This window comes from Cebus imitator, unplaced genomic scaffold (assembly GCF_001604975.1).
Source record: "Cebus imitator isolate Cc_AM_T3 unplaced genomic scaffold, Cebus_imitator-1.0 Scaffold104, whole genome shotgun sequence".
Taxonomy (NCBI): domain Eukaryota; kingdom Metazoa; phylum Chordata; class Mammalia; order Primates; family Cebidae; genus Cebus; species Cebus imitator.
The window spans coordinates 5,850,817-5,876,857 of record NW_016107419.1 but is presented as its reverse complement, the minus strand read 5'-3'; the positions used below and the strand labels follow the sequence as shown (position 1 = coordinate 5,876,857).

The window sequence follows — 26,041 nt, the reverse complement described above, 5'->3', positions numbered from 1 at the left end:
ACAGTTGTATTCTTTTATTATGAAAGTGACATATGCTCATTGCAAAAAACAAAACAAACAAAAAAAAAACTTCAAACATTACAGAAATGCCTCTCTTCCCATGGTCAACCCTGATTATATTTCTCAGAGATAATTCTTACTAAACATTTGATTCTAAGCTTTAATTTTTTTAAAAAAGCACGTAGAGCAACAATGGCACAGCACACACCTGTGGAGTGTTTCCTCCTGATCAGGCAATGTGCTTATAAGGAAACCTCGCAATAGCCCTGGGAGGCCCGGACCTCTCACCTAGCGAGGGTTGAAGAAATCTGATACACACATATACATACGCAAACGCCAAACATCTATTTTTACAGAAGTGGGATGATGTTATTCTTATTGTACAACTTGATTCTTTCATTCTTAACATACCAAGAACAATTTTATATAACTGTGCGTGCTGAACCGTTTACCATCTGCAGTGTTCAATGAAATAAAATCAGACTTAAGCAATCCCCAAATGATTTTTATTTTTTGAGATGGAGTTATTGCCCAGGCTGGAGTGTGATGGCACGATCTCGACTCACCACAACCACCACCTCCCTGGTTCAAGCAATTCTCCTGCCTCAGCCTCCCGAGTAGCTGGGATTACAGGCATGTGTCACCATGCCCAGCTATTTTTTGTATTTTTAGTAGAGATAGGGTTTCTCCATGTTGGTCAGGCTGGTCTCGAACTCCCAACCTCAGGTGATCCACCTACTTTGGCCTCCCGAAGTGCTGGGATTACAGGTGTGAGCCACAGTGCCCGGCCTGATTTTTTATTATTACAAACAATGCTGCAGTAAACTATTTTTTTTACGTCTATCTTTGTGTATTTCTGTAGGATACATTTATCGAAGTAGAAACAGTAGATCCAAAACGGGATGCGTATGAATTCATTCTCACGTTAAATAAAGAAATACCCAAAACTGAGTAATTTATAAGAAAAGAGGTTTAATTGGCTCACAGTTCTGCAGGCTGTACAGGAAGCATGGCATCATCTGCTTCTTGGGAGGCCTCAGGAAGCTTTTACTTATGGCAGAAGGAGCAGGTGTCTTACATGGCAGGAGCAGAAGGAAGAGAGTGAGGGAGGAGGTGCTGCACACTTTTAAACAGCCAGATCTCACGAGAACTTACTCACTGTCATGAGAATAGCACCAAGGGGATGATGCTAAATCATTCATGAGAAATCCACCCCCACAATCCCATGATTCAACCACCTCCCACCCGGCCCCTCCTCCAACCCTGGGGCCTACAACTCAACATGGATTTGGAAAGGATGCCGATCCAAACCATATCAACATGTAAATGAAAAAAATTTTAATACTTTCCAAACAATCTGGGTAACAGAAATGAAATGTATTTGAATGTCTCTTCTAAGTGCTGAAGGTATTTTCAAATCCGAGTCCAAATACAAGGCTGGCATCAGGACATTTGTTTCCCAGAGCTGGTTTTAGATTCTTGGTTCTGCAACTGAACGGTTATGAAACTTGGAGAAACAAAGAAGGTACCCCTTTCATCACTCCAGGCCTTGGTTTCTTCCACATGAAACAACAGCATGGTAAAATATGCTTTCTGAAGCCTGCTTTTGCTCTATCACTCCCTGATTTGATTAGTGATTTAGCTCTCTGCCTTTGTTTTCCTATTTGTAAGAAAGAATTTTATTGGCCGGGCTGGGTGGGATGGCTCACTCCTGCAATCCCAGCTCTTTGGGAGGCCGAGGCAGGTGGATAATGAGATCAGGAGTTCAAGACCAGCCTGGCCAAGATGGTGAAATCCCATCTCTACTAAAACTACAAAAGTTATGCAGGCATGGTGACAGGCACCTGTAATCCCAGCTACTCAGGAGGCTGAGGCAGGAGAATCGCTTGAACGGCAGAGGTTGCAGTAAGCTGAGATCTTGCCACTGCACTCTAGCCTGGGTGACAGAGTGAGACTCCATCTCAAAAAAAAAAAAAAAAAAAAAAAAAAAAAAAAGATTTTATTCCTTTGCCCTTCCAGGATCAATTAATCAATGCATCCATTATTAAGAAAGAACTTTCAACCTTGAAGTGCTAAGTAGCTCTGTTATTGCTTATAGAGCAAGCTGATATTGGCTGCATATGACCCAAACTGCTATGACTCTAAAATAGTTGCTAAGTCTTTATGAGAACAAGAGATACTTATTGAATCCAAAAGGCCACTCTGTCTCAGCACTCTGGCCTGTGGGGTTGATGAGAGGCAGGTGTTTGGGAAGTCTGATCAGGTATCACATCTCTCTTGGGAATCTTGCCTTGGGAACTGTATATCCCTTAACAAAGAAGGAATTATGTGGACCACATCCTCACAGAACGCAGGATGTATTACATGAAGGACTGATCCAATCTGTGTCTGTGGTGTCTGGGACAATAGCTGAGATAATAAGGGCTTCCATTGCACTTGGGTTCTCCAGTCATCCATGTGACCCTCTCAACATCTCTGATGCAATAGCCAGAGAGGGGTAGTCACCCCCATGGTTAAGATGCAGATGCAGAAATTCAGAGGGGCGTGCAGACCATCTCCTATTACAGGCAGCAGTGCGTGGTGGAGTCAGACAGTCCCGGCTCCATCCTGTTCTGCCACTCTGGGGTGTGTTACTCCCCGGCTCCTTTCTGCTGGTTCTTTTTAATGGCGGGACTCCTCTTTGGTGCCCTCGCCACTCCAGGCTTATCCAGTTGAGAAGGTGCAGCACTTTGGCATTTTAAGGAACACGTACAGGATGCAGCATGGAATTTCTCTGAATTTGGGATCCTGCCGATAGTAAGCTTTATTTTCTAAAACACAAGAAAAAAGAAAGTTAAATGACTACAGATTATCTTTAAGATTCTTGCTTCCCAATCTGTCCTCATTCATACCCTTTAGAGCTGGTTTTGAAGACAGTCCTGTGGTGAACTGTAATATCTGGGCCAGAAGAAGACAGGGATGACTTACTTGGCTACTTGGGTGGAAGGTGGATTTTTATTTTCTGGTGTCCATGGGCCTGAACTTTTAAGGAAGGATCCAGGGAGCATTGACGGTGCTCTAAGGGGCCCAAAGGCACCAAGAATTAAAAAGGCTTCTTGAAACAAGTGAATCAAAATGCAACCACCAGACGGGACTCATCCAGACAAGACTGGTAGAAAATTGAAACTTGATCAGTTTCTCCTTGATCAGTTTCTCCACCTCTCAGGTCCTTCTCCTGCACACACCTTCTCCCCTTCCTTTTAAAATCTCAGTTCTCTCCCCTCCCTGTCCCTGCCCTGTTACCACCCCAACCGCCAATTCCCTCATCTGTAGCATGACAGGGAGGAGAGTAAATGGATTGGCTTGGGCACTTTCAAACATCGAGGGCCAATGGCTGTTCTTTCTTTGGTTCCACATCTCCCTTTTCCAATATTCTTTTTCCTTCCAGGGACCATGTGTTTGAATTTTAAAAGAGCGGTGGATATCCATGAACACAAATAAGTCAGGAATGGTGGCAGTGGGAAGTAAGGGAATTTTCTGATCTTCCAGATAATCGTGAAGATGGATACTGAATATTTTTCTGTAGCATCTAGGGGTTGTTATCAATTAGAAAGGGGAGGCAGAACCAGCACAAGAGAAATGCAGTTGCCCCCTTCTCATGCAATGAGTCCGCAGTCTAGAAAGGCAGTCAGGATAAACTGCAGCCAGCAACACCCAGGCACAGCTCCTGGATCTGCTCACAGGCAAAAACTCTTCTTGGCTTCTGAATTAATGCCTGGATCTTTGGGTCAGAGTAGTGTTTGGTAATTTTCAGAAAAGTTCAGAAGCTTCTGTTGACCACTTGGCCCCTGTGTGGATCTTCAGCAGAGAAAATGTACTATAGTTACCAGATTGTTGGACTGCGGCCCTGAAATCTACTTCTTTTCCACCATGCAAACTCCCATCCAGTCTTCAAAACCCAAGCCAAACACTACTTTCTTTGAGACACCATCCGGACCTCCTTCATATAGGTTTACTCCATTCTACCTGTGTGATCCTAAGGCCCTGTGTTCATATCTCAGGGCACGCACACTATTGTAAGTAGCATGTAACATGCCTGCTTCATCCACTTTTCTGTCAGCTTCTTAAACTCAGGCTGAGGCCATTTTTGTAGCTCTTAAATTTAGCACAGTATCCAGCACCCAGTAGATGCTCAATAAATAGAAAGTGAATGAATGTGTGCTTGCTCTGCCACTAACTAGTTGTGTATCTTAGACAACTCACTCACTCATCCTCACTGGGATTACTCATTTAGGGTAATGAGTAATAGGGATAGCACAATTCGTATGACCAAAGGGATTATTATGTAGTGCAGAAGAGATAAGACATATTCTTAACATAGATATGCTACATAATCAAAAACTTCCCAGAGCTGGAAGAAATTTGGAAATCATCTAATACAATAGTTTTCAGAAATCTGAAGACAAGGAACTGTTTCTTCAGGAAAGCTTACAGGAAAGATTGGACTAATCTTTTTTCATAAAAGATAAACGTGAGCTTCTCCAGTTGAAGACCCAGCATACTCTCTCCTTCCTCCCCTCTCCTTTCACCTCCATCCCAGGGGTGCAAGAAGCACAGTTTGAAAACCAGCCTTTTACTTTAGTGAGAATAAGCTGAAGTCCAGAGAAGGCAGTGAATTTCCCAAGGTCATAAGACTAGTTAGAAATAAAAGTAGACCACGGAAGGAATTAACATCATGAAGACCATAGTGATATTCAGGACAATAGCTAGTCCTTGAAAAAACGTAACATGCTCAGTGCATACCCATATATTATGGTTTGTTTTTTGTTGTTTTTCTTTGAGACAGGGTCTCGCTCTGTCTCCCAGGCTGGTGTGCAGTGGTGCAACCATAGCTCATTGTAACCCTGAACTCCTAGGCTCAAGTGATCCTCCTGCCTTGGCCTTCTGAAGTGCTGGGATTGCAAATGTGAGCCACCATGCCCAGCACCAAACATTATGTTTAATTCTTGCAATACTCTATGAGGAAGCTACGGCTATGACAGTTTCTGAGATGAGGAAACTGAAGCTTTAAAAAATGGGCTTGTATAACATTCCATGGTTAGTTGTAGTAGAAGTAAAAGTAACTAGTAACTTTATCAAGCACCTAATATGTGCCAGTCACCTTTGTAAGCACGTTACACATATTATCTCATTTAATTTTCCCACAACCAGCACCATCATTAGCCATAATTTTACAGAAAAGAACACCGCACAAATTGGTTGAAGGAGCTCGTTTGGACCCTGCACCCATCTGATTTCATGCCACCTCGTGCTGATCTGAGGTCCTGAACCCAGGTGCTCTGTCTCTTAGCCCAGTGCCTTCTCCAGATGCTACTTGATATGAAAGAATCCTAAAAGAGTTTTGAAGGAGCATTCTGTTATTTGCACTTGGTGGAAGAAGGGGGAGCCTTATTAGTATTCAGGGTAGTTTTCAGACTCTGTCTAAGACTTTGATCTTGTTCCATCTGGTACTGATTTGCCCTGTTTAGGGCTGGTCAGTACGACTCACCTCCTTCTGGATGGACCGGGCGAGAAACAAGGAGACCTCCTCCAGGCTCTGGGGCTTCAGGCCATTCACCGCCAAAAGATGATCTCCGTGGCAAAATATGCATCCCAGACGTGGGGGGCCTTCCCACTGAGCCACACTGCAGTGGGAATACAACATCCAACACCAGTGTGAGGCTGAGCTTGCCAAGAAGGCAGGGCACGCGTGGAGTCTACAGGGTCTCCTGACTCTAGGTCACATGGCACCACCTCTGAAGTAGACTATCTCCTGTTTGGAATATTGTTTCCTCTATCTAGTATAGGAGCCTAACCCTTCCTCCAAAGCCCAGCTCAAATTACATTGCCCTTACAAAGCCCCATAAAGTCCTAGATTCCATTCCTCTGCTATAATTCATCTCCCCTACCCTGGACTTCTATTATATTGTGTGACTACCTGATTTGTTACATTTTTAAATAAAATGCATTTTACATTTACTTGTTTGTGTGGCTGTCTTTTTTCACCAGGCTACATGACCCCAGAAGTATGATGACACCTTTTTGTTGTTTGTTTTTTAATTTTTAAAACCCCATGGTTCCAGGTAAAGAAAGAGTGCTCAGGATTTGTTGGAAGTAAGGACATAATGATTACACAATGAATATCTAATGAACAAATAAATGAATTAAAGAATGAAGCAATTCAGTTACAGAGGAGCCCACAGTTTTGGTCAAGTGTTTATTGAGCCTTAGATTGTGGAATATTTGGAAAAATGGTAAATGTGGTTCCTCTCTTCTTAGAACTTATAAGACAACTAATGTGTAGTGTTTACATTAAAGAGCTTTCTTCCCTCATAAAGATGTAATCTTCCATCAAAATAAATTACAAAGTCTGTAAAAAAAATGCCATATCAAATAGGCAGAGATTACTCTAAGAAAATTCTCTGCCACACAGTCTTTTGTGTCTGTGTCTGTGTCTGTGAGTAGCAGGGTTTTTTTTTTTTTGTTTTGTTTTTTTTTACCTCTTGTCTGGAAGTCTTAGAACCTGATATACTTTCTTCTTACAGACCTTCTATTCTTTTCTTTTTTGAGACAGTCTTACTCTCTTGCCCAGGCTGCAGTGCAGTGGTGCGATCCTGGCTTGCTGCAATCTACACCTCTCGGGTTCAAGAGATTCTCTTGCCTCTGCTTCTTGAGTAGCTGGGATTACAGGTGCGCACCACCAGACCCAGCTAATTTTTTTAAAATTTTTAGTAGAGACGGGGTTTCACCATGTTGGCCAGGATGGTCTCAATCTCCTGACCTGGTGATCTCCCCGCCTCAGCCTCCCAAAGTGCTGGAATTAGAGGTATGAGCCACCATGCCCAGCCTAGACCTTTGATTCTTGTTGACTTTGCTAATTTCACTCATTCATCAAATCCTCATTGTACTGTGATTGGAAATGATGTCCTTGGGCCCTGTGTATCCCTGCCCATTCTTCCTCCCTTTGAGAAGCCAGAAATGTGTTGCTTCCTGAACTTTTGGGTCCTGTTATTCCTCTCCCTCAACCCCCGGCTAACTTTCTTACACAATACCCTGATTTCTGCCACAATCTAAGACTTTTTTGTTACAACAGCAAGACAACAGTCAGGGTTGCCAAATACAGTGTTTCAAAATGTCATTGTTCCTTTTATAGCTTCCCAGCCCCATTTATAATCCACAACAGTCAAATCTCCAACCTACCATATCCGTCCTGCGGCTTCAGTGAGAGCAAGATAGTTTATGACATCAGGAGGAGAAAGGAAAATGTTCAGTTCCTCCACTTGGCTTTCATCAGGGATGTTACTACGAACAAGACATTTGTAAAAGTCACATCAGGCACCTGGCCCGGGCTCTCAGCTGTACTTTCTGAGCACATTTGTGGCCTCTATTTCTGAGATGATATTGTCCAGGTAAAGGCTGTCCAAAACATTTGGAGAATAATATAAATTTACTGAAGAATCCTCTTGGGATGTGGTAGTGGATGGTAGGTTACAGGAATGGAGGCAAAAATGGACTCAATTGGTTATATAACCGTCCACATCAGGCCAGTCTGGAAATGATTCCGTAGAAGTTATGGCAAAGAGTTAAAATTACAACTATTGTACCAAATGCTCTTGGTATCACTTAAGTACTAAATAACCCATTCCTGATCTATAAGGAAGCCTCATGCAACTTGCATGCCTATAATTATACTCATGTAAAAACTGAGTGACAGACTACTCAGATCCACGTGGATCCCAAGTCCTGGGACCTGAAAGACTAGCCAAGGGATAATTTTTAAAAATAGCTGAAAATGCCACCCCAGCCCCGGGGACCACTTTACTCCAGCCCAGCTCTATCATTCCCTTTCCTTGGCCACAATATCAGTGACAGGGAGAAGATGGTCAGGTTCTTGGCTGACTTGGAGATTTTTAGGAACTGCTTTAAATTTTAATTCTAAGTAAAAAATAGTGAGAGGGAGCCTGCCTTGCTCTTAGGGCCCATAAAGTTTTAGAAATTAGAGCTTTACTTGATGAGTATAGACAATTGCACAATAGTTAGTGAGGCCGACCCCTTTTTGTCATTTGTGTTCTGTGCTTCAGTATTGGCAGGGGGAAGACACGAATCAACCCCTGAGCCTTGTTCTTGCAGGTGGAGGCTCCCATCCTGGGTCTCTGGAAGGGTCTGGGGTTCCTCTTTGCTGCTATCCACAGACTCACGGGGTGTCTCTTTGAAAAAACTAGAGTATAAGAAGTTAAAACAAACCCAATTTTAGCATGTGTTTCTGCAGTGTTCCCCTGTGTGTGTCAGATTTAAGTCACTAACAGACATGTGAAGACTAACAAGGTCTTGAAGTATGTCCAACTATCAGAATCACAGCCACGGTTAGAATCAAATCCAACAAAACTTCCTTCTAAAAATGGATATGGAATCAAAATTACTCTTTACAGGGATTAAAGGACAGAAGTGAGAGTATGAGAGACATAAACACAAAGTAGAAAATAACTTCCTCGGGAGATGGAAAAGGTCCTGAGGTTGTCACCAGTGGTTTTCAGTGGGTGGAGAAACGACTCCCTCGTTTTTGTGTGTTCAGATGCCTGAATGACATGTGGAATCTGGGCTGTGGTCATGTTTTGCATCAGTTTATGAACTATTAAAATGAACTGATGGTCACTGTCCCATAACAGCAGATGAAAAAAAATCAAATTTTTAAATGGCACTTTTACTTACCAGGATTTCATTGACATATAATGACCCTCGATTCTTCCAGAGACCTGGTCTGGACCATCAGTTTCAATGCATTCACCAGAATCACTGGAAGCAATGACATTATCCAACTGTAGATAAGAGGAGTACATGTAAGAATCCTATCTTACCAATAAGTCAGGTACCTTCTTATTTCTAGTGTTTATAGCTCTGAGCTCTGATGTAGTACGTACACCTTCCAGTGGATGAACATGGTTCACATTTGGGAAATAATCAACCAACCTTACCTCCAAGAGACTGAATCAGCAAAGCTTCTGGCAGACTCAAAGTCAATTTCTTCTCCTGGATCCCTCAGGCTCCTGACACAAGTGTTATTTCTATTGAACTAAATTGCTATTTACCTTTTTGTTTCACCATTAGGCACTTAAGAACATGAAAGCTTTCCCCCAGTCAGTTCTACTATAGAATTATGGCACTTGGTTGGATAGAATTATGGCACTTTGACACAGTGTGAAGCTGGTCTCAGGCTACTATGCTCACAGGCAGCCCAAGTGGCTTCAGGGACACTACAGTGGTCTAGAAAAATACTGCCTTTAGAAGGCTCTCAATAGCCCCCTTAGAACAAGAGAGTCACTTGTGGCAATGATTGCTCAAAAACCCTAAGGCCTACCTAAGTTCATCGTTAACCCATGATCAAAACCTTCCTTCCAATCAAGCCAGTCTTCCCACTGGCCCCCTGCAAATGGTGCTCTTCCATCCCCATGTTTATGCTGTCTTCCTCACCTAGAGTGTCACCTTTCCTTTCTGCCTATTGAAATCGTGTTCAGGCCTGGCTGGAGTCCCACAGCCCCCTCTGATCATCTCAGCTACTGCAGAGTTCTCCTTTCTCTCAATCTCCATTGTATAATTTTGTACTTTTTTTTTTTTTTTTTTTTCTTTTTAGGTTTTATTCTTTTTTTTTTTTTTTTTTTTTTTGGTCTTTTTAGGTTAGTTTTGTTTGCTTTACTAGACTTTGGCTGTCATAAAGTACCTAGCAAATGCCAGGCCTATAACAGATGCTCAATACACATCTGATTGTTTGGCTATCATAAAAGACTGCATCCCAGGAAACACAAATATGAAAATACTTTGGTGAAAGAAGAACTCTGTGCTCAAATGAGATTGGGAAATGCCATGTGTTGTATCTGACTTGACCATTTACAATGTACCACTGCATACTAAATGCTCTGGGAATTCTGCTAAGAAGCTTGTTTAACTTATTTTAACTGGATGTTTCCAGAACTTATTTGACCTAGAATGTTTCTTTTATATAAACATATGTCACCATCTTACAAAAAAACCCCAGTTTGGGAAATGATACAGCATTCCCACCCTCCATTCTGTCTTCTTATCTTCCACTTCCATTCTCTTCCCTCTGCAGCCTATGGCAGATATAGCTGCTGGGTTATAGTATATTATAGTAATGGAGGATAATTATATATATTACAGTAATGGAGGATAATTCGGGTTTTGACACTTCCCAACTCAGAAGCCATCACTTCCCCTATGCTGTCTACAGAATGAAGTCAACTTGGAATTCAAGACCCATCTTGGGCTGGCTCTTTTCTTCTGTTCATCTCCCACTATGCCTTCCATGCACTCTAGCCCACTGAGCTATTCCCCATACACACATCAAATGACGTGTCATCCTGGAAGCCTTCCTTGACTCTAGTAGAGAGAAAAAAAATCTGTCCTTTTCCTATTGCTTTTGGAGCATGTTGACCATGTCTTTTGTGCAGAATTATCCTGTGATAACTGACAAGACTGTGTGCTCTGTGAAGGCAAGGTGATGTCAGGAGCATTAGTTTAGCCACCATGCCCTGTACAGTACAGTGACTACTGCTCAGAAGGCATTCAGTAAGGACTTCCAACTGATCCATAGACTGATCGATACACAGCACACAACTGATCACCCAAGGACCTTGGCTCACATTATTCTTTCTGCTAAGAATGCAGAACAGAAAGACTCCTCAAGTCAATCCCCCACGTCCAAATTGTACTCATAATGTATAGTCAAATGTCATCTCATCCCTGAAATTTTCCTGATTTTTTTGTTTGAAAGTCATCTCCTCTTCCCAATGCTGATGCACCCCTGGTATTTTATAAGCATCTCTCTTTAGCATAGAACCCTTCTCTCTTGTATTACCACTGGCTCCTAGTCAAGTGTCAGCGCCATAGGCTCATCATCTGTATTTGATTTATCTCTGTGTTCCCACTGACCCTCGCCTAGTGTTGCACAAAAAGTGCATGGCAGGGGTTCAGTAAGTATTTGTTAAAGGATCAAATGATGAATGGACAAGAAGGGGTTACCTCTAAAAGAACACTTCGAGGAGTAAGATAATGACTCTCTTCCTCCGTATCTTGAGTGGTTTCTGATGACAAATCTTGCAGATGAGCTTGCCTAAGTCCTGGAGAACTTTTTTCCATTAAATGCTGAAGAAAAGAGACAAAAATGCTTTGCTTTTTCTTTGCAAGAGATGGAATTAAATCACATGCATTCTGGAAAAGCCATAATAAATTAGTTAGGTTAAAAAAGACCACAGGGTCTTCCAGGGTTATATCTGAAAGCTCCCACAAGTCGAACTTGCCTCTTGAGTCTGGGTCAACACTGAGGATGAAAAAATATAAGCCCGTCACTCAGGCTTTTTTTCTCTATCTCTTGGAACAGTCACTCAGAACAAGTGGTTTCCTTCTGTGGGTGATTTTCTAAGTCACTAAACTCTGGAGTCCCCATCCTCACATTTTTCCTGTTATCATCCAATGCCATCTGAGAATGTAGTTAACCCAGAGTCACGGCGTTGCGCCTTCTCTCCTGCTCCATATTTTTCTTTTGCGTTCTGCTCACACACTTCCACCATTTCCATAGCAATGTAATTTGGCTGTGTTGATTATGTGATAGTGTGAATTATAGGCTTCCAGATGATCTAGATTCAACCACTATTGTCTTCCCTTCCCCACAGATATATAATATTCTACTAAAGTACATTCTTTGCATGGCAGAAAAATTCCAAGAACAATGCCTCAGAGCAGGGAGTTTGGAAAAGACCCTGAATGTTCTCTAGAAAGAAGGCACGTTTTAAAAAATTAGGTATGTTTAAGTTCTGTCCACATTTTAAGATCCAAGTTCATGGAGCCAGATCATGGTGAGCTGGGGGAAAAGGAAGATTCCCCACTTAATTTAACCAACAGCAACACCACCACCAAGCAAGGCAAATAGTACTCTTAACTTGAGCTGGTTTAAAAATTACTGGATCTATAGTGTGAAAAGGCAAAATGACCAATAATGTTATCTCTAGGGGGAAGGAGATATCATGAGTGGAAAGCAACAGGTACATACTGAAAAGAGTGAGGCTTCCTAACTGCTGCATACCACCATTTCTACTCACTAAAGGAAGAACTGAGGGGAGGTGTTTGGCATGGTGAATTTGATATGCTATGAAAAGCTTTCAAAATAGTTGGAGAGTTACCAACTAGATAACATAAGGGATGGGACTCATTAGATGGGCTTGGTAATACATGGACAGGGCAAAGTCAATGGCTAAGTCTCTAAGGAACAAAATAGTATCCATGACAGAGATGAAACCAGTTGGCATGTTTATGACTCATATCCCAAGCTGGGAACATTACAAATCCAAAAAAGCTGAAGGTCCAATTATGAGTCACTTTCAAGAAGCAGGTACATTATATTTTAGGTCCTCAAATGGATTTCATTAAAAATGAGGATGAAGTGATAGACAGCTATAATGAATGGGAAGCAAGATTGAAGATTGATCAGGGTAAAGGGAGGAAATTAACAAGAAACTTGGCCTTTGCCTGAGGAGTACAGACAGAATGGGCAGAAATCAGGTGGTGGTCGGGAAATCTTTTGGCAGAGGGATCTGTGCCCTCTGTGTGAAAGAAAGGAAGAAGTTGCCAGCCAGGTTTTGGTTTAGCAAAGGGATCTTACCCTAGCCATACCCAAAGCATATAAAGAGCATCCAAAATGGATGAATACACTGAGAGGTATTCAGGGCAAGCCATGAGGCTCATGTGTGATATGGGATAAACATCAGGGCTAAGAATCATCCTTATAGTACATCAGGCTTTGAGGAAGGTGGGCATGGTTAAATGCAATTGCTAATTGGTAAGATTCCGAAGCATTAGCTGACTCCCAGGTGTGGTGTCCTGAGAAAGAAGTGAGCCCCATTACCACATCTTGGAGACCGTTTCTTGGCGAGCTGGAGCCAATAGGCTCTGATGTGCTGGAAGGGCCAAGGAGAAGGCTGGGGTAGAAGAGAGTTCTTTTATTACCCGGTGAGAGTTCCTCCTGCTCACAGAAAAGGAATCAGTCAGGGCACAGTTGATCTCTGTCTGAAATAAATTTTCACTCTAGAAATGGGCTCCTTGCCTCCTGTCTTTCCCCACAGCGATCTAACATTCCTGCGGCTGGCCTGCCAGCATTATCTCACCAAGATGAGGGCTGAACCTGTCTCTCTCCTGTCTCCAAACCCTTGAGGACATTTAGCCTGACCCTCAAAGATGACCAGCGTTGCCCTCAACCTATGTTCTCGACTGTCTCTTTCTGACGCCCTCTGCCCCAGTTCCCTTTTCTCTAATCATTTCCATCTACTTGAAGACATGCCTTGATTTCTCCTTTTCTTTGGCTTTTGCCGTAAGCATGGAACAACCTAGAAAACATGTCACAGAAGATACCGAGGGGCCAAAGTTCCATCTATAAAGGTCCACCTTGAAAAAGGACTTGGGGACATTACTAGAGGCCCTTATGAAATAAATTAAAACCTTAAAACTACTAACCACTCACATGAAAGAGACATTCTATTAAAAATGCAAGATAGATGAAAAACATTTTTATAGAAACTGCCCTAGACTTAGTCATTCAGAAGGAAGCTTGTTATGCACTTTGAATAACAATGATGCAAAAATACTGTATTCTAAGCTACTACTTAAAAATGCCACAGTTAACTTTTCCTTTCTCTACCACAATAATAAAAATTCGAAGTGTCTGTATTTCAGCTCTCTCGCAAAACACAAAAGAATTTTTTTCCTATTGTTAATCATAAAAAGTAATAAGGATGTACATTTTCTCACTTATTTATTCCTTGCATTAATGCCAGTTGCTAAGGAGGCAGAAGACAGCTACCATTGTTTTCTGTTGAAAGAGGGTTGTGTTCAGGTGCCCTGTTATATTATTAGTGATGTGGAGTCACCTCTGTGTTCTGATGTGTTGCTTTTATATCCCGGCATAATGATGACATGATGGAGACCCAGTCTTTAATCTTCTCCCTGTTGATAGGAATAAACTTTCAGCTGACATGTGGCAACAATAGTGCCTACACTCCTTTTGAACCAGGGAAGGATTCTTTTATGCAGGTTAGAATGGCAGTGAAAGCAGGTACCAGCAAAATAAGGATTTTTCCTAAGTAGCTTAAATGGCTTCACCACCTCCACATTTGCACACTAAAATTAATGTTCAGCCACCTCTGCAAGGAAAGCTCAGAGAAAGGGAAGAAAAGTAGAAAATAATGGTAGTAATCACAGGGTTTGGGGCTTTCGGCTTTGACACTGATATCCTCTGTGTTCTCAAGCGAGCCCCCTAACCTGTCAGTGCCATTTTTGTGTAACTCTGCAGGTATGCCTTCCCTTAGGAGCGCATGCATTGATGAAGAATGTGCTTGAATGAATTTGTATAGTCACATCTTTTTTTATGGGATCACAGGACAACTTAAAGCTTTGCTCAATTTGAAGCAGATCAGCGTTTTCATATGTTGGTTTTGGCATTGCCCCCCTCCTCTGCACAGTCTCCCCCACACCAGCTTTGCCTCTACCTCAAGCAGATAATCATCCATGAAGAGTCCACTAGGCACCTTTGCTAGGACTAGAGAAGCCCCTCTTAAAAACTGCATGCTTCTTAGAGGGCAAGCCTAGTTCCTACCTAATATACGCAGCTTGCTTGTGTAGATGTTTGTGTATTGGGTTCTTTTACATGGAATGCCTCTGGGGTGATGGTGATTGTTAATGGTTGAAATGCACCCTCCCCATCCAGTTTGCGTGTTTCAGTTCCATATCCCAATACCTCAGAATGTGACCTTATTTGGAAAGAGGGTCATTGCAGATGTAATTAGTCAAGATGAGGATGTCCTGATATAGAGTGGGCTCCGAATCCAATTATCACTGGTGTTCTTATAAAAAGGGGAAATTTGGACACAGAGCTAGGCATATAGGAATAACACCATGTGAAGACTGGAGTTTTGTTGCCACAAGCCAAGGGAACTACCAACAGTTAGGAGAGACCCCTGGAACAGATCCTTCCCTAGTGTCTTCAGAGAGAGCATGGTTCTACCAATACTTTGATTTCGGACTCCTCATCCCTAGAACAATGAGACAATAAATTTCTGTTGTTCCAAGATACCCAGGATGTGGTTACAGCAGCCCTAGGAAACTAGCTCAGTAACTTTTCAAGATATTTTATCAAATAACGGAGATTGCCAAGATGGTGTACAAGGCTGTAGCATGGGTTCAGAACATGTTCATGGGGATAAAATGTTTTGTTTCTGGCTTGTTTTTGTTTTGCATGCGGTAGATGCTCTGTGTTATCTTACTTCTCTCACCTGTCATAGCCAATGAGGAAATATTCCCTGTTAGTGGTTCTGATGGACATGACCTCTTCAGGGTGGCATTTAAACATCTTCTGCACAGATTGCATCTTTTCCTGGCTACTTATGCCAACTTCTACACTCGAATTTCTATTAGATACAGACACAAAGTATTAAACCAGGATAAATACAGAAATAGAAAACTGACATATTTTATATTGGGATTCGAATGGAATAAAACTTTAGATGTACTTGATCCACGTTTTGAAGATTGCCCAATAATTGTAGAAGGTAAGTTTGGATTTTTGATCTGGTTAATTAATAGTTAAAATTATTTTGTTTAGCCTGAGATTCAAAAATTTCTATTTTGGTTGAATTCTTGATTGCACGAGTCATCTTTTTCAATTTTGGGGTACATATTTATTAAAGAGAAGGCCAAAAAAAAAGCTGATCTAAATATTTTTTAAAAATCTATCTTGACTTTATAAAATGATAATTTCATCTGCTCCCTCTCATCCACAAATTACTTGAATCAAACTCCTTAACTGAATGCCTATTAAAGACTTACCAAATATAACATACATTATGAAACAAATACTCAACTATCTTTTACTCAAAGTGCTCACTATTTTAGCTGCTATTCAATCACAAATATTATAACAAGCTTGAAGCCTTTGGTTCCTTTGGTCGATTATGTAAATTTCAATTTGCATGCAACTTGTCACTGTTTGACTTTATAGTATTTGTTGTTATAAAAGTTTCTTGTTCGATACACACTGATCAATTTCAATGGCACCTCGCTGAATATGGTCTTTATAATAGGAAAGACTAAAGCTCTTTTCCCCACTCTTTGACAGGATAAAAAACCGCTTTTTCCAAGAGGTCTGAAAAATAAAAAGATTTTATGTCTCAGTTAAATCTCAGAGGAAAAGAAGGAATTTTTAAAAATGCTCATGAGGCTGGTGGGAGGCTTGTTAATCATAGCAAATACTCACCACAGAGAAGAACAGCTGAGAAGGTGGTGATTTAATAAAGTAATCTTGTTTGCAGACTTCATTTTCATAATAAAATGTAAATTGTTTGCCTAACAAAAGTGAACAGAACTCAGTTTGTTCCTCATAAATTTCTGAAAAGAACTGCCTCATTTGGAAAACACTATTTATCTCCGGAAAGGCCTTCAGATTATTCAGTAGTTATGGAAAAGAACACTTATAATAACCCAAGAAAACAAAGGACCAAATGTCTGATTCTTATTTCTCCACAGCCCAGACCTTCATTCAAACAACATTTGAAAGCATGTTAATTTGGCTCATACCTGTCTGGCTTTCTGTTTCTAGAGTATGTCTTTGGCTGTCTACGTGTGAGCAAAATTTGGCTCTATTTCCATTGCAGAGGCATGATAATTCTGCATTGCCCTTTGGCCTACCAAACAAAAGCAAAAGCACTGCTATTAAAAATGCTGTGGCAAAAACTATTTGGGGAAGGGGAGCAGGTGGAGTTGTTGTAGAAGTTGGGAAGGGAGGGAAGGTAAACACAGCCACCTCCCTAGAATTACTGGATACTATCCTAAAAGCCCCAGCAGTTGTATTACCAAATCCTGACTCTGTTTTCACTTAATAAAGAAGCTCTAATTTCTTAGTAAAGGCTGTCCTTTCCAAAACTAAGGACAAACTAAACCTACAGTCTGTATGTGAAGGCAAATCCAAGCTAAAACAAAAACAAAAACAAATCCCAAATGAAGAAAACAAAAATGACAATATTGTGTTTAACAACACTGTGTTTTTCTAAATAATGAATGTAATACATATTTATTGTAGACATTTTAGAAAATATAGAAACAATTAAAACTGCCTGTAATTTCATCACTTACAGGGAAGCAGCTAACATTCTAGAAACTTCTTTATTTAATCACTTCTGCCACTCCATTTTCAATAGTGAGTGGGTTTACTTTTGTCTGCTAAGCCAAAGAGCAACATCTACTGTCTCCCTCAAATATTCAAGAGTGCCGATTAACACATATGTGTGCTGAAACTACTGAGGCCAGAGAAAGAACCATTAAAAGAGATCAGAGATTCAGAAAAAGGGCCTGTTACCTCCAGCCAGACTAGAAACACTTATAATTTACAGGGCATTGGATAGAGTTCTCAGGAATGTCTTGCCTCAGTGTGAAGAATAATTAGCTCTACACTAATTATTAGCTCTGCACTGAGCACTGCTCCAAACCCGCATAACAAATCATAAAGGACTTAGAAGAAAGTGGTTTCCAAAAAATTTGACTGCATCCCAGAACAAAGCTCAAGATTCATAGGAATACAAAGATACTCAGGACCCAACAAGGTAAAATTTGTGGTGTTTGGCAATCAGCCAAGATTACCAGGCATACAAAGAGGAGGAAAACATGATCAATAATGAGGAGAAAAGTCAATCAATCAAAACAGGCCGAGAACTGACACAGATGTTAGAATTGGCAGAGAAAGCAATTAAAACATTTATTATCACTGTATTTTTAAGAAGTTAGGGAGAAATATAAAAGATAGAAGATCCAAAGTGAAATTTTAGAGATGAAAACTACAATGTCTCAGAAAAACAATAACAAGACTGGATGGTAGTAGGAGCAGATTAAATGTTGTAGAAAAAAAGATTAGTGTACTTACAGGCATGGCAGCGGTAACTATCAACATAAACAGTGAGAAAATAATTGGAAAACTCAAAAAGAGCACCAGTACACTGTGGACAATTTCAAGTAGCCTAGTATACAAGTAATAGGAGTCCCTGAAGTGAGAGAGTAAGAAATAAAAAGTATTCGAAGTAATAACACTAAAAACGTTACAAACCTAAAACTATAATCACAGAAATCCAGTAGTTTAATGAAGCCTAGCACAAGATACACAAAGAAAAGTACATCCACGCATGTCATAACTGAATTGTTCAAAACTAATGATAAAGAAAAAAAAAATCTTAAAAGCAGCCAGAGGAAGAAAAGACCTATTGCATACAGAACAAAGACAAGAAACAGTGATATTGATTACTCATCAGAAAAAAAAAATGCAAACAAGAAAAAGTAAAACAATATATTCAAGGGCATGGTGGCTCACAACTAATCTCAGCACTTTGGGAGGCTGGAGCAGGTGGATCTCCTGAGATCAGGAGTTTGAGACCAGCTTGGTGAACATGGCAAAACCCTGTCTCTGCAAAAATACAAAAATTAGCTGGGCATGGTGGTGCCAGGCTGTAGTCCCAGCTACTTGGGAGGCTGAGACAGGAGAATGGCTTGAACCCAGGAGGTAGAGGTTGCAGTGAGCCGAGATTGTGCCACTGCACTCCAGCCTGGGTGACAGAGCAAGACTCTGTCTCAAAAAAAAAAAAAAAAAAAAAGAATTCCTAAGGCCCTTAAGAATGATATTAAATCTATTCTCCCTGTTCTCTATCAATAAAACAACAAAGCCTGGATGACAGCATATCTGTTTATAACATGGTTTACTGAATATTTCTAAGCCCATTGCAGAGACCTATGACTTAGAAAAAAAAGATTCCTTTAAAAATATTACTGATCATTGACAATACACCTGGTCACCCAAGAGCTCGGATGGAGATGTACAAGGAGATTAGTGCGGTTTACATGCCTGCTAACACAACACCTCTTCAGTAGGAAGATGGATCAAGGAATAATTTCAACTTAAATCTTATTATTTAAGAAATGCATTTCATAAGGCTATAGCTGTCATAGATAGTGATTCCCTGATGGCTCTGGGCAAAGTTAATTGAAAACCTTCTGGAAAGGAGTCACCATTCTAGATGCCATTAGAAATATTCATGATGCCTAGGAGGAGGTCAAAATAACAGCATGAACAGGAGTCTGGAAGAAGTGGATTCCAATACTTCTCGATAACTTTGAGGGGTTCAAAACTTCCTTCAGTGGAGGAAGTAACTGCAGATGTGGTGAAAATAACAAGAGAACTAGAATTAGAAGTGAACTCTGAAGATGTGACTGAATTGCTGCAATCTTATGTTCTAACTTCAACAGATAAGGAGCTGCTTCTTAACGGGTATGAAGAGTGTTTTCTTGAGATGGAATCTACAGCTGGTGAGCATGCTATGTTTATTTTTGAAATCACAATAAAGGCCTTAAAATATTACGTAAACTCAGCTGATAAATCAGTATCAGGGTTTGAGAGGATTGATTCAAATTTTGAAAGAAGTTCCACTGTGGGTAAAATGTTATCAAACAGCATCACTTGCTACAGAGAAATTTTTCATGAAAGTAAAATCCATCTATGTGGTTGGTCAACTTCATTGTTGTCTTATTTTAAGAAATTGCCACAGCCATAACCTGATTATTCAGCGGCCATCAACACTGAGGCAAGACCCTCTGCCAGCAAAGAGATTATGACTCACTGAAGGCTCAGATGACTGTTAGCAAATTTTGGCAATAAAATATCTTTAATTAAGGTAGGCAAATTGTTTCCATAGACGTAATGGCATTACACACTCGACTGCAGTGTAGTGTACATGTAACTTTTATGGAATCCAATAAATTCGTGTGACTAACTTTATTGTGATGTTTCATTGATTGTAGTGACATGGAATTGAACATGAAATATCTCTGAGGTATGCCTGCATATGTCTCATATCAAAACTTGAACAAATTGTATACTTTATATATAGTTTATTATATGACAATTATAATAAACTATAGTAAAGATATTAAAAATATGACCAACCTAAAATGCAAATCTGACCATGCCACTTTCATACTCAAAAGGCTTCAACAGTTACCTGTCACATACGGTCAAGGTCTGGCACAATATGGCACCACCTTTCCGCAGCCTCATCCTCTATTATCCCATGTCCTACCTTATAAGCATATTCTGCTCTGACATATTCTGCTTCTACACCATTTCATTGCATTGGTCATGCCATTCCTTCTGCTGGGATGTGCCCTCTTTTCTGATTTCTTTTAAATCCCTACTTCTCCTATAGAGTCTAGCTCAAATGTCTTCCCTACAAAACTTCTCTGGATTCTCATTATTACTTACATGTTTTTTCTTCTTCAGACTCCTTAGTATATGTACTTTCATCTCATGATTTCCGTCACAGCCTAATCTTAATTTCCCAGCACAGCGACTCGCATATGTTTAAGTTCCCAACAAGATTTTATTTTATTTTTTTGAGACAGAGTCTCGTTCTGTTGCCCAGGCTGGATTGCAATGGTGCAATCTTGGCTCACTGCAACCTCTGCCTCCTGGGCTCAAGCAATTCTTCTGCCTCAGTCTCTTGATTTGCTGGGATTACAGGGGCACACCACCACAACCAATGAATTTTTATTTTTAGTAGAGACCGGGTTTCACCATGTTGGCTAGGGTGGTCTCGAACTCCTGACCTCAAGTTATCTGCCCATCTCAGCCTCCTACTGATAAGATTTCAAAACTCTTTGAGGGCAATGACTCTTATTTATTAATCTGTATATCCCCTGGTACATAAAGCACAGAGACTTACTAGTAATAGGTGCTTTGTAAATATTTTTGAGTTGAATTTGGATAATTTATCTTCTAAGTGACTTCATCCTAAACTCAGCTTTTCTATCCACTCACCTACAAAGAATTGTATGAATATGAGCAAGGATATTTGAATACCATACATTGAGCTTCCCTCATAATAAGCCCTGGTGACAATGCAGGCAGCTTCTTGAAGTGCGAGTTTCATGTAAAATTAAGAAAATATTTTCGAGTCTTTGCTGGTCCATAGTTTGCTATTAACATCATCTTTGGCAATGAATGGAAAATTTGGCTCATGAGAATCAGAAAATGCTAAACTTCTAGACAGGTGAACTCTTATATAATAATCAACTGAATCCAAAAGTTCCTGCTACACTCTCCAAACCAAGAATCATTGTCACAGAATGTCACCCATTATCCCCACTAAAACTAAGTTCTGGGGCTGAGTGTGGTGGCTCACACCTGTAATTGCAGTACTTTGGGAGGCTGAAGAGGGTGGATCACTTTAGGCCAAGGAGTTTGAGACCAGCCCGGCGAACATGGAAAAACCCCGTCTCTACTAAAAATACAAAAATTAGGCAGGTGTGGTGGTATATGTCTATAGTGCCAGCTACTCAGGAGGCTGCGGTTAGAGGATCGCTCGAGCCCGGGAGGCTGCAGTGAGCTGAGATCGCACCATTGTACTCCAGCCTAGGCAACAGAACAAGACTCTGTCTCAAAACAAAACAAAACAAAACATGCACATAAAACCACCAAGTTCTGTATCCTGGTTAGCTTGAAGTGAACTGTGGGGCATTTTCAATAAAAAGATTTCTGCTTCTGAGATGATACCCCTCGAGTACCTGGACTCTTCTGAGGTTTGGGTTCCATGACGGCTGTGTGTCCTTGCCTGTCAAAAGGAAGGATCAGTGTTAGTCCTCAAGCAACAGTATATGTGTTTCATTGACTAGCCACTGAGTCCATGAGTATTGGGATTGTGCTCACGGATGTTGCTGAGACAGGTTATGAGTCTCCCCTTTCCATTCTTTCTTTAGTATTTCCCTCCCTGTCCCTGAGGCTGACGGTAGCCACGGTAACCGGGACTCATCCAAGCAGCTTGTCCTCACACGGTGGGTGGTTCTGCGGAGGTGTTGTCAAGATGACTGAAGGAGCTGTCTCCCTTGGACTTTCTCTCTTCTTGCTTCATAAGTGGCTTTGATAAGAGAGCCGGGGGATGGCAACACCAAGGAGAGGTAAGAACAGGGCAGAGGACAGGACGCCATGGAGACAGTGCAGCTGAGAAAGCGTCACTGGCTGAGAGGAAGCCCAAGATAAACCCTTCTCCATGCCGGGGCCTCACTTTCTGCAGGGGAAACTTAAGAACAAGGACCAGGCCACCTCTTCAACTGCCTCAGCCATCTGAGTGGCCCCTCCTCAGGGCTGCTTGACTCTGGGGGCTGAGGCTAACCTGCAGAAACTGAATCTGAGAGCCAACTTCCTTTCCTGGCCAGCTGCTGGTGATCCTATGACCATCATTGGATAGAGAGAAGGAACTCCCTCAGGGGAAGGGCTGCAGGGCAGGTGAGGTCATCTTTGAAACCAGGAATTTGTTGGTGACTTTTACCTTAAGTTATTAAGACTATCAAAATAGAAGGCCTTAAAAAGGGAGGTGCCCAAGCAGCCCCAGGTAAGATGGGGAGGAGGCAGAGACCTTGACCCTTCTGACCTCTCCCTTTCTTCACATAAACTCATTCATTCTTAGCATGTACGTGACTTACAGCAATTCTTTAATTAGGTGTGTGTATATGAATATACAGACATGAAAAAATATACATTCAGGCTGGGTTCAGTGGTTCATGCCTATAATCCCAGCACTTTGGGAGGCTGAGGTGGGTGGATTGCTTGAAGTCAGCAGTTTGAGACCAGTCTGTCCAACATGGTAAAATCTCGTCTCTACTAAAAATACAAAAACTAGCTGGGCATGGTGGCAGGCACCTATAATCCCATCTACTTGGGAGGCTGTGGTAGGAGAATCACTTGAACCCAGAAGGTGGAGGTTGCAGTGAGCTGAGATCACACCACTGAACTCCAGCCTGGGCAATAGAGCAAGACTCTGTCTCAAATTAAAAAAAAATACATATATATATAAAATATATATATTCAGAGATGGAAATCCTGAGATTAAGGCAAGTTTTCAAAATATGCTTTTGGTGGTTTGTCAGAGCATTTCGAAGCTCTTTGAAGACCAGTGGGATGGCTTTCCTGGACCCTGGAATCATATCTACTCTGCCCCTAGGGAAATGTTTTCTCCCTTGAGGTATCCTGTATAATCACAGTAGTGATAATTTGAACAAATTACAACTTTTCTGGGGCATCTGAAGTCGTATGTTGAAGAGCTGGTGCCCTTAGCTCTCGCCTGGTATAGCAGGCACACTCAGCTCTGTGCAAGGAGCTGTGATGACTGGGAAAGATGCCAAGTGATTGAGACCAAAGGCTGTTGTTTCCTGGAAGAGCAATTCTGCATGAGAAAGAGAACATAACCTCTTTAAAACCTTTCCCACTCCCCAAAAGTCATGGGCAATATTTAAAAAATTATCCCTGAGATTTTGTATCAAATCCATGAGGTTCTTCCCAGTTTCAAGGATTTCGCTGCCTGAAGAGCTGGGGACAAGTGGTTTTCAGCCCATTACCTTTCCCTCTGTCCATGTTTATGAGACTTGGCCACACCCCCTATGCAGCTGTTAGCCTGTGAGTCACGGCACTCAGCGATCCGATTGGAGAACTGTGCAGGAGAGATTAGCTGTGGGTGGCATTTTTAAAGCAGTGTGTTTTCTGCAAGCTGTTTTTGAGTTGCTGTTTGTCAAAAAGCCAAAAAATAATTTTTAAAAATAAAATATTTCTAAAACCTTTAAAGTTTATAAAATGCAGTTACATACATTATTTATTTTGCATCTCAGAATGGCCTTATTCTGAGATAGCTCACTTTACAAATGATAAACTGCATTTGAGAGAACATTGAGGTGCCTTGGACCTATGTCTCCTGGCAGGACTCCACGCAGCACTACATTCATGCTCCTGGACATTCCCAAAGGACATTTGCACTTCCTGTGCCCTGTGGATGTCAGTGTGCTTTGGAGGACATCTCTATCCTTCCAGTGACTGTGAAGGGCTCCAAAGTCATGTGTTGAGACCGCTCCTCCTTTATCTCTCCACCCACCAAAAAATGAGAGGACAGATAAGGCATTAGGGTGTGGTGGTTAAGAGTGTTAACTCTGGCATCTGGGTTTAAATTTCATCTCCATGAATTATGAGGAATGTGATCTTGGATACCTTAGAATACTTCTCTATGCCTCCATTTCTTCATCTGTAACATGAAGATAGTAATATTACCACCCTCATCAGATTGCTGAGAGCATCACTTGAGATACCCTGTAGATGAGCACTCCTCAGTATGTAATAGAAACTCAATAAATGCTAGTTGTTGAGGCCAGGCACAGTGGCTCATGCCTGTAATCCCAGCAGTATGGGAGGCCAAGTGGCTAGATCATGAGGCCAGCAGTTCAAGGCCAGCCTGACTAACATGGTGAAACCCTGTCTCTACTAAGAATACAAAAATTAGCCAGGTGTGGTGGTATGCGCCTGTTATCCTAGCTACTCAGGAGGCTGAGGCAGGAAAATCGCTTGAAACCAGGAGGTGGAGTTTGCAGTGAGCTGAGATCACTCCACTGCACTCCAGCCTGGGCAACAGAGCAAGACTCTGTCTCAAAATACATATACAAATAAATAAAATAAAGTAAATACCAGTTAGGTTCTTTCCAGCTCAGATATTCTATGATTCTGTGATTGTTTAATAATGGGTAGCATTTTTTGAGTATTTAATACATTCCAGGCACATCTAAGCAATATGTATATGAAAGATTTCATGTATACATATAATAATTTCACATATACATATAAAATCTCATTAGATCCTCATAACCATGCTCTAAAACTTGTACTGTTTTACAATGATACAGTGCCCATTTACAGATGAGGAAATGGTTATCAGAGAGGTTAAATAACTTGACTTTGATCACGTAATTAAAAATAAGCAGAACCAGAATTCTAACTTCAGAGCTGGTCTTCACCACTTTGCACTTCCTTCAATCTAAGAAGGTAGAATTAATTATTTTCCTAGTTCTGCTTCCATTGCTTGTTGTTGCCCCCAAACAAAAAAGAAAACTTTTCTGATTTAGCTGTTTGATCTTATTCAGGAGAATCTCCCCACAATCACTGCCTAACCTGTTCATTATAACATGATCTGGGATTTGGTGAATACAAGATACAAAGACGTCAGTCCCATTTCCCTTTGACTATACTATAGTCTAGGAAGCTTATGAAGAAAGAGCCCATAAGAGAAATACTGGATATCTGCAAAATCTTCCATTTTCAATTTTGCAGTTGCTCAATTGCAAAAAAGCTTCTAGATAACCCCAGCCTTTGAAGTCAAAACCAGATATACCAAGCAGTACTTACTGGAAACCAAGAAGTCACTGGTCCAGTGCTCAGGAAGGTGCCTTGTCCGGAGGATTCCTGAACTCACTCCTGCTGACTCTGAGGCTTGGTGCCTGGGTAAGGATTGAGCACAAGCTCTGCTTGAAATTTGAACCACCAGGAAATTCCCAAACGACTATCCTTGAGCAGATTTCATTCTTGCCAGAAATTGAAATGGAAGCTGTGCCCTCAGGGGGAGTTCTGGGCCTTGATTCTTGTGGCTTGCCACAGAACTGCCCTTGGTGTCCCAGCTGTCTAGCACCAAAAAAATGAAAGCAAACAAATTAAAAAAAAAAAGAAAAGAAAAAACAACTCCTGCCAGACTTTGGACCATGGTCACAATAACCCTTATTGAGAACAACATCAGCCTACCCTTGACCTTCTGCAGTGACTACCATTGAAAAAAACCCCTTTGCCTCCCTCAGCCATATCTTAACCAATAACTTCCTGGGAAGGGTATAAAGGGTTCCTTTGTACCAGATAAGAAAATGAAAGCCTGGTTTCTCTAACACATGCCAATGTTTTCCAGGAAGTGTTGCTCATTCAGCCATAAGAGGGTGTTATCATCAGCAGGGTGGCACTAGGTGCATTCCCATACACAGCCTCCCGATGGCAACTGAGCAAATGGTCATTCTTACACCTGCTGAGTGGTATCCAGCCACCAAAGGGTTGTAGGTATATTTTCATGCATATTACACA

The 26,041-nt window shown here is 41.2% G+C and overlaps 1 protein-coding gene across 5 annotated transcripts; it reads right to left on the bottom strand.

Moving 5' to 3' along the window:
* Nucleotides 1-1,946: 1,946 nt before the first annotated feature.
* On the bottom strand, nucleotides 1,947-25,783 carry PLEKHS1 (pleckstrin homology domain containing S1). Of its 5 annotated transcripts, XM_017537620.2 has the most exons (13): nucleotides 25,325-25,783; nucleotides 21,673-21,719; nucleotides 16,331-16,419; nucleotides 16,113-16,219; nucleotides 15,351-15,485; nucleotides 13,950-14,025; nucleotides 12,932-13,048; nucleotides 11,053-11,175; nucleotides 8,728-8,834; nucleotides 8,027-8,236; nucleotides 7,219-7,320; nucleotides 5,528-5,663; nucleotides 1,947-2,810 (listed from the first exon to the last, which is right to left on the bottom strand). In XM_017537620.2, the coding sequence occupies exons 2-13, from the start codon at nucleotides 21,698-21,700 to the stop codon at nucleotides 2,631-2,633; spliced, it is 1,410 nt and encodes a 469-aa protein (XP_017393109.1). In that variant the 5' UTR covers nucleotides 21,701-21,719; nucleotides 25,325-25,783; the 3' UTR covers nucleotides 1,947-2,630. The 5 variants fall into 5 exon arrangements, with proteins under 5 accessions (XP_017393109.1, XP_017393111.1, XP_017393108.1 ...); XM_017537622.2 differs by lacking the exon at nucleotides 21,673-21,719 and having other exon boundaries at nucleotides 25,325-25,773; XM_017537619.2 differs by lacking the exons at nucleotides 21,673-21,719; nucleotides 25,325-25,783 and having other exon boundaries at nucleotides 16,331-17,105.
* Between the last annotated feature and the right edge of the window lie 258 nt (nucleotides 25,784-26,041).

What these genes read in the sequence shown, in the direction of transcription:
- PLEKHS1 (XM_017537619.2), bottom strand. Translation starts at nt 16,480, where the DNA reads ATGAGGCAGTTCTTTTCAGAAATTTATGAGGAACAAACTGAGTTCTGT. An exon ending in GGTGCCATTGAAATTGATCA is followed by an intron (nt 15,486 to 16,112) that starts GTGTGTATCGAA and finishes TGTATCTAATAG; the next exon opens with AAATTCGAGTGTAGAAGTTG. An exon ending in CCCGGTCCATCCAGAAGGAG is followed by an intron (nt 2,811 to 5,527) that starts GTGAGTCGTACT and finishes CTTGTGTTTTAG; the next exon opens with AAAATAAAGCTTACTATCGG.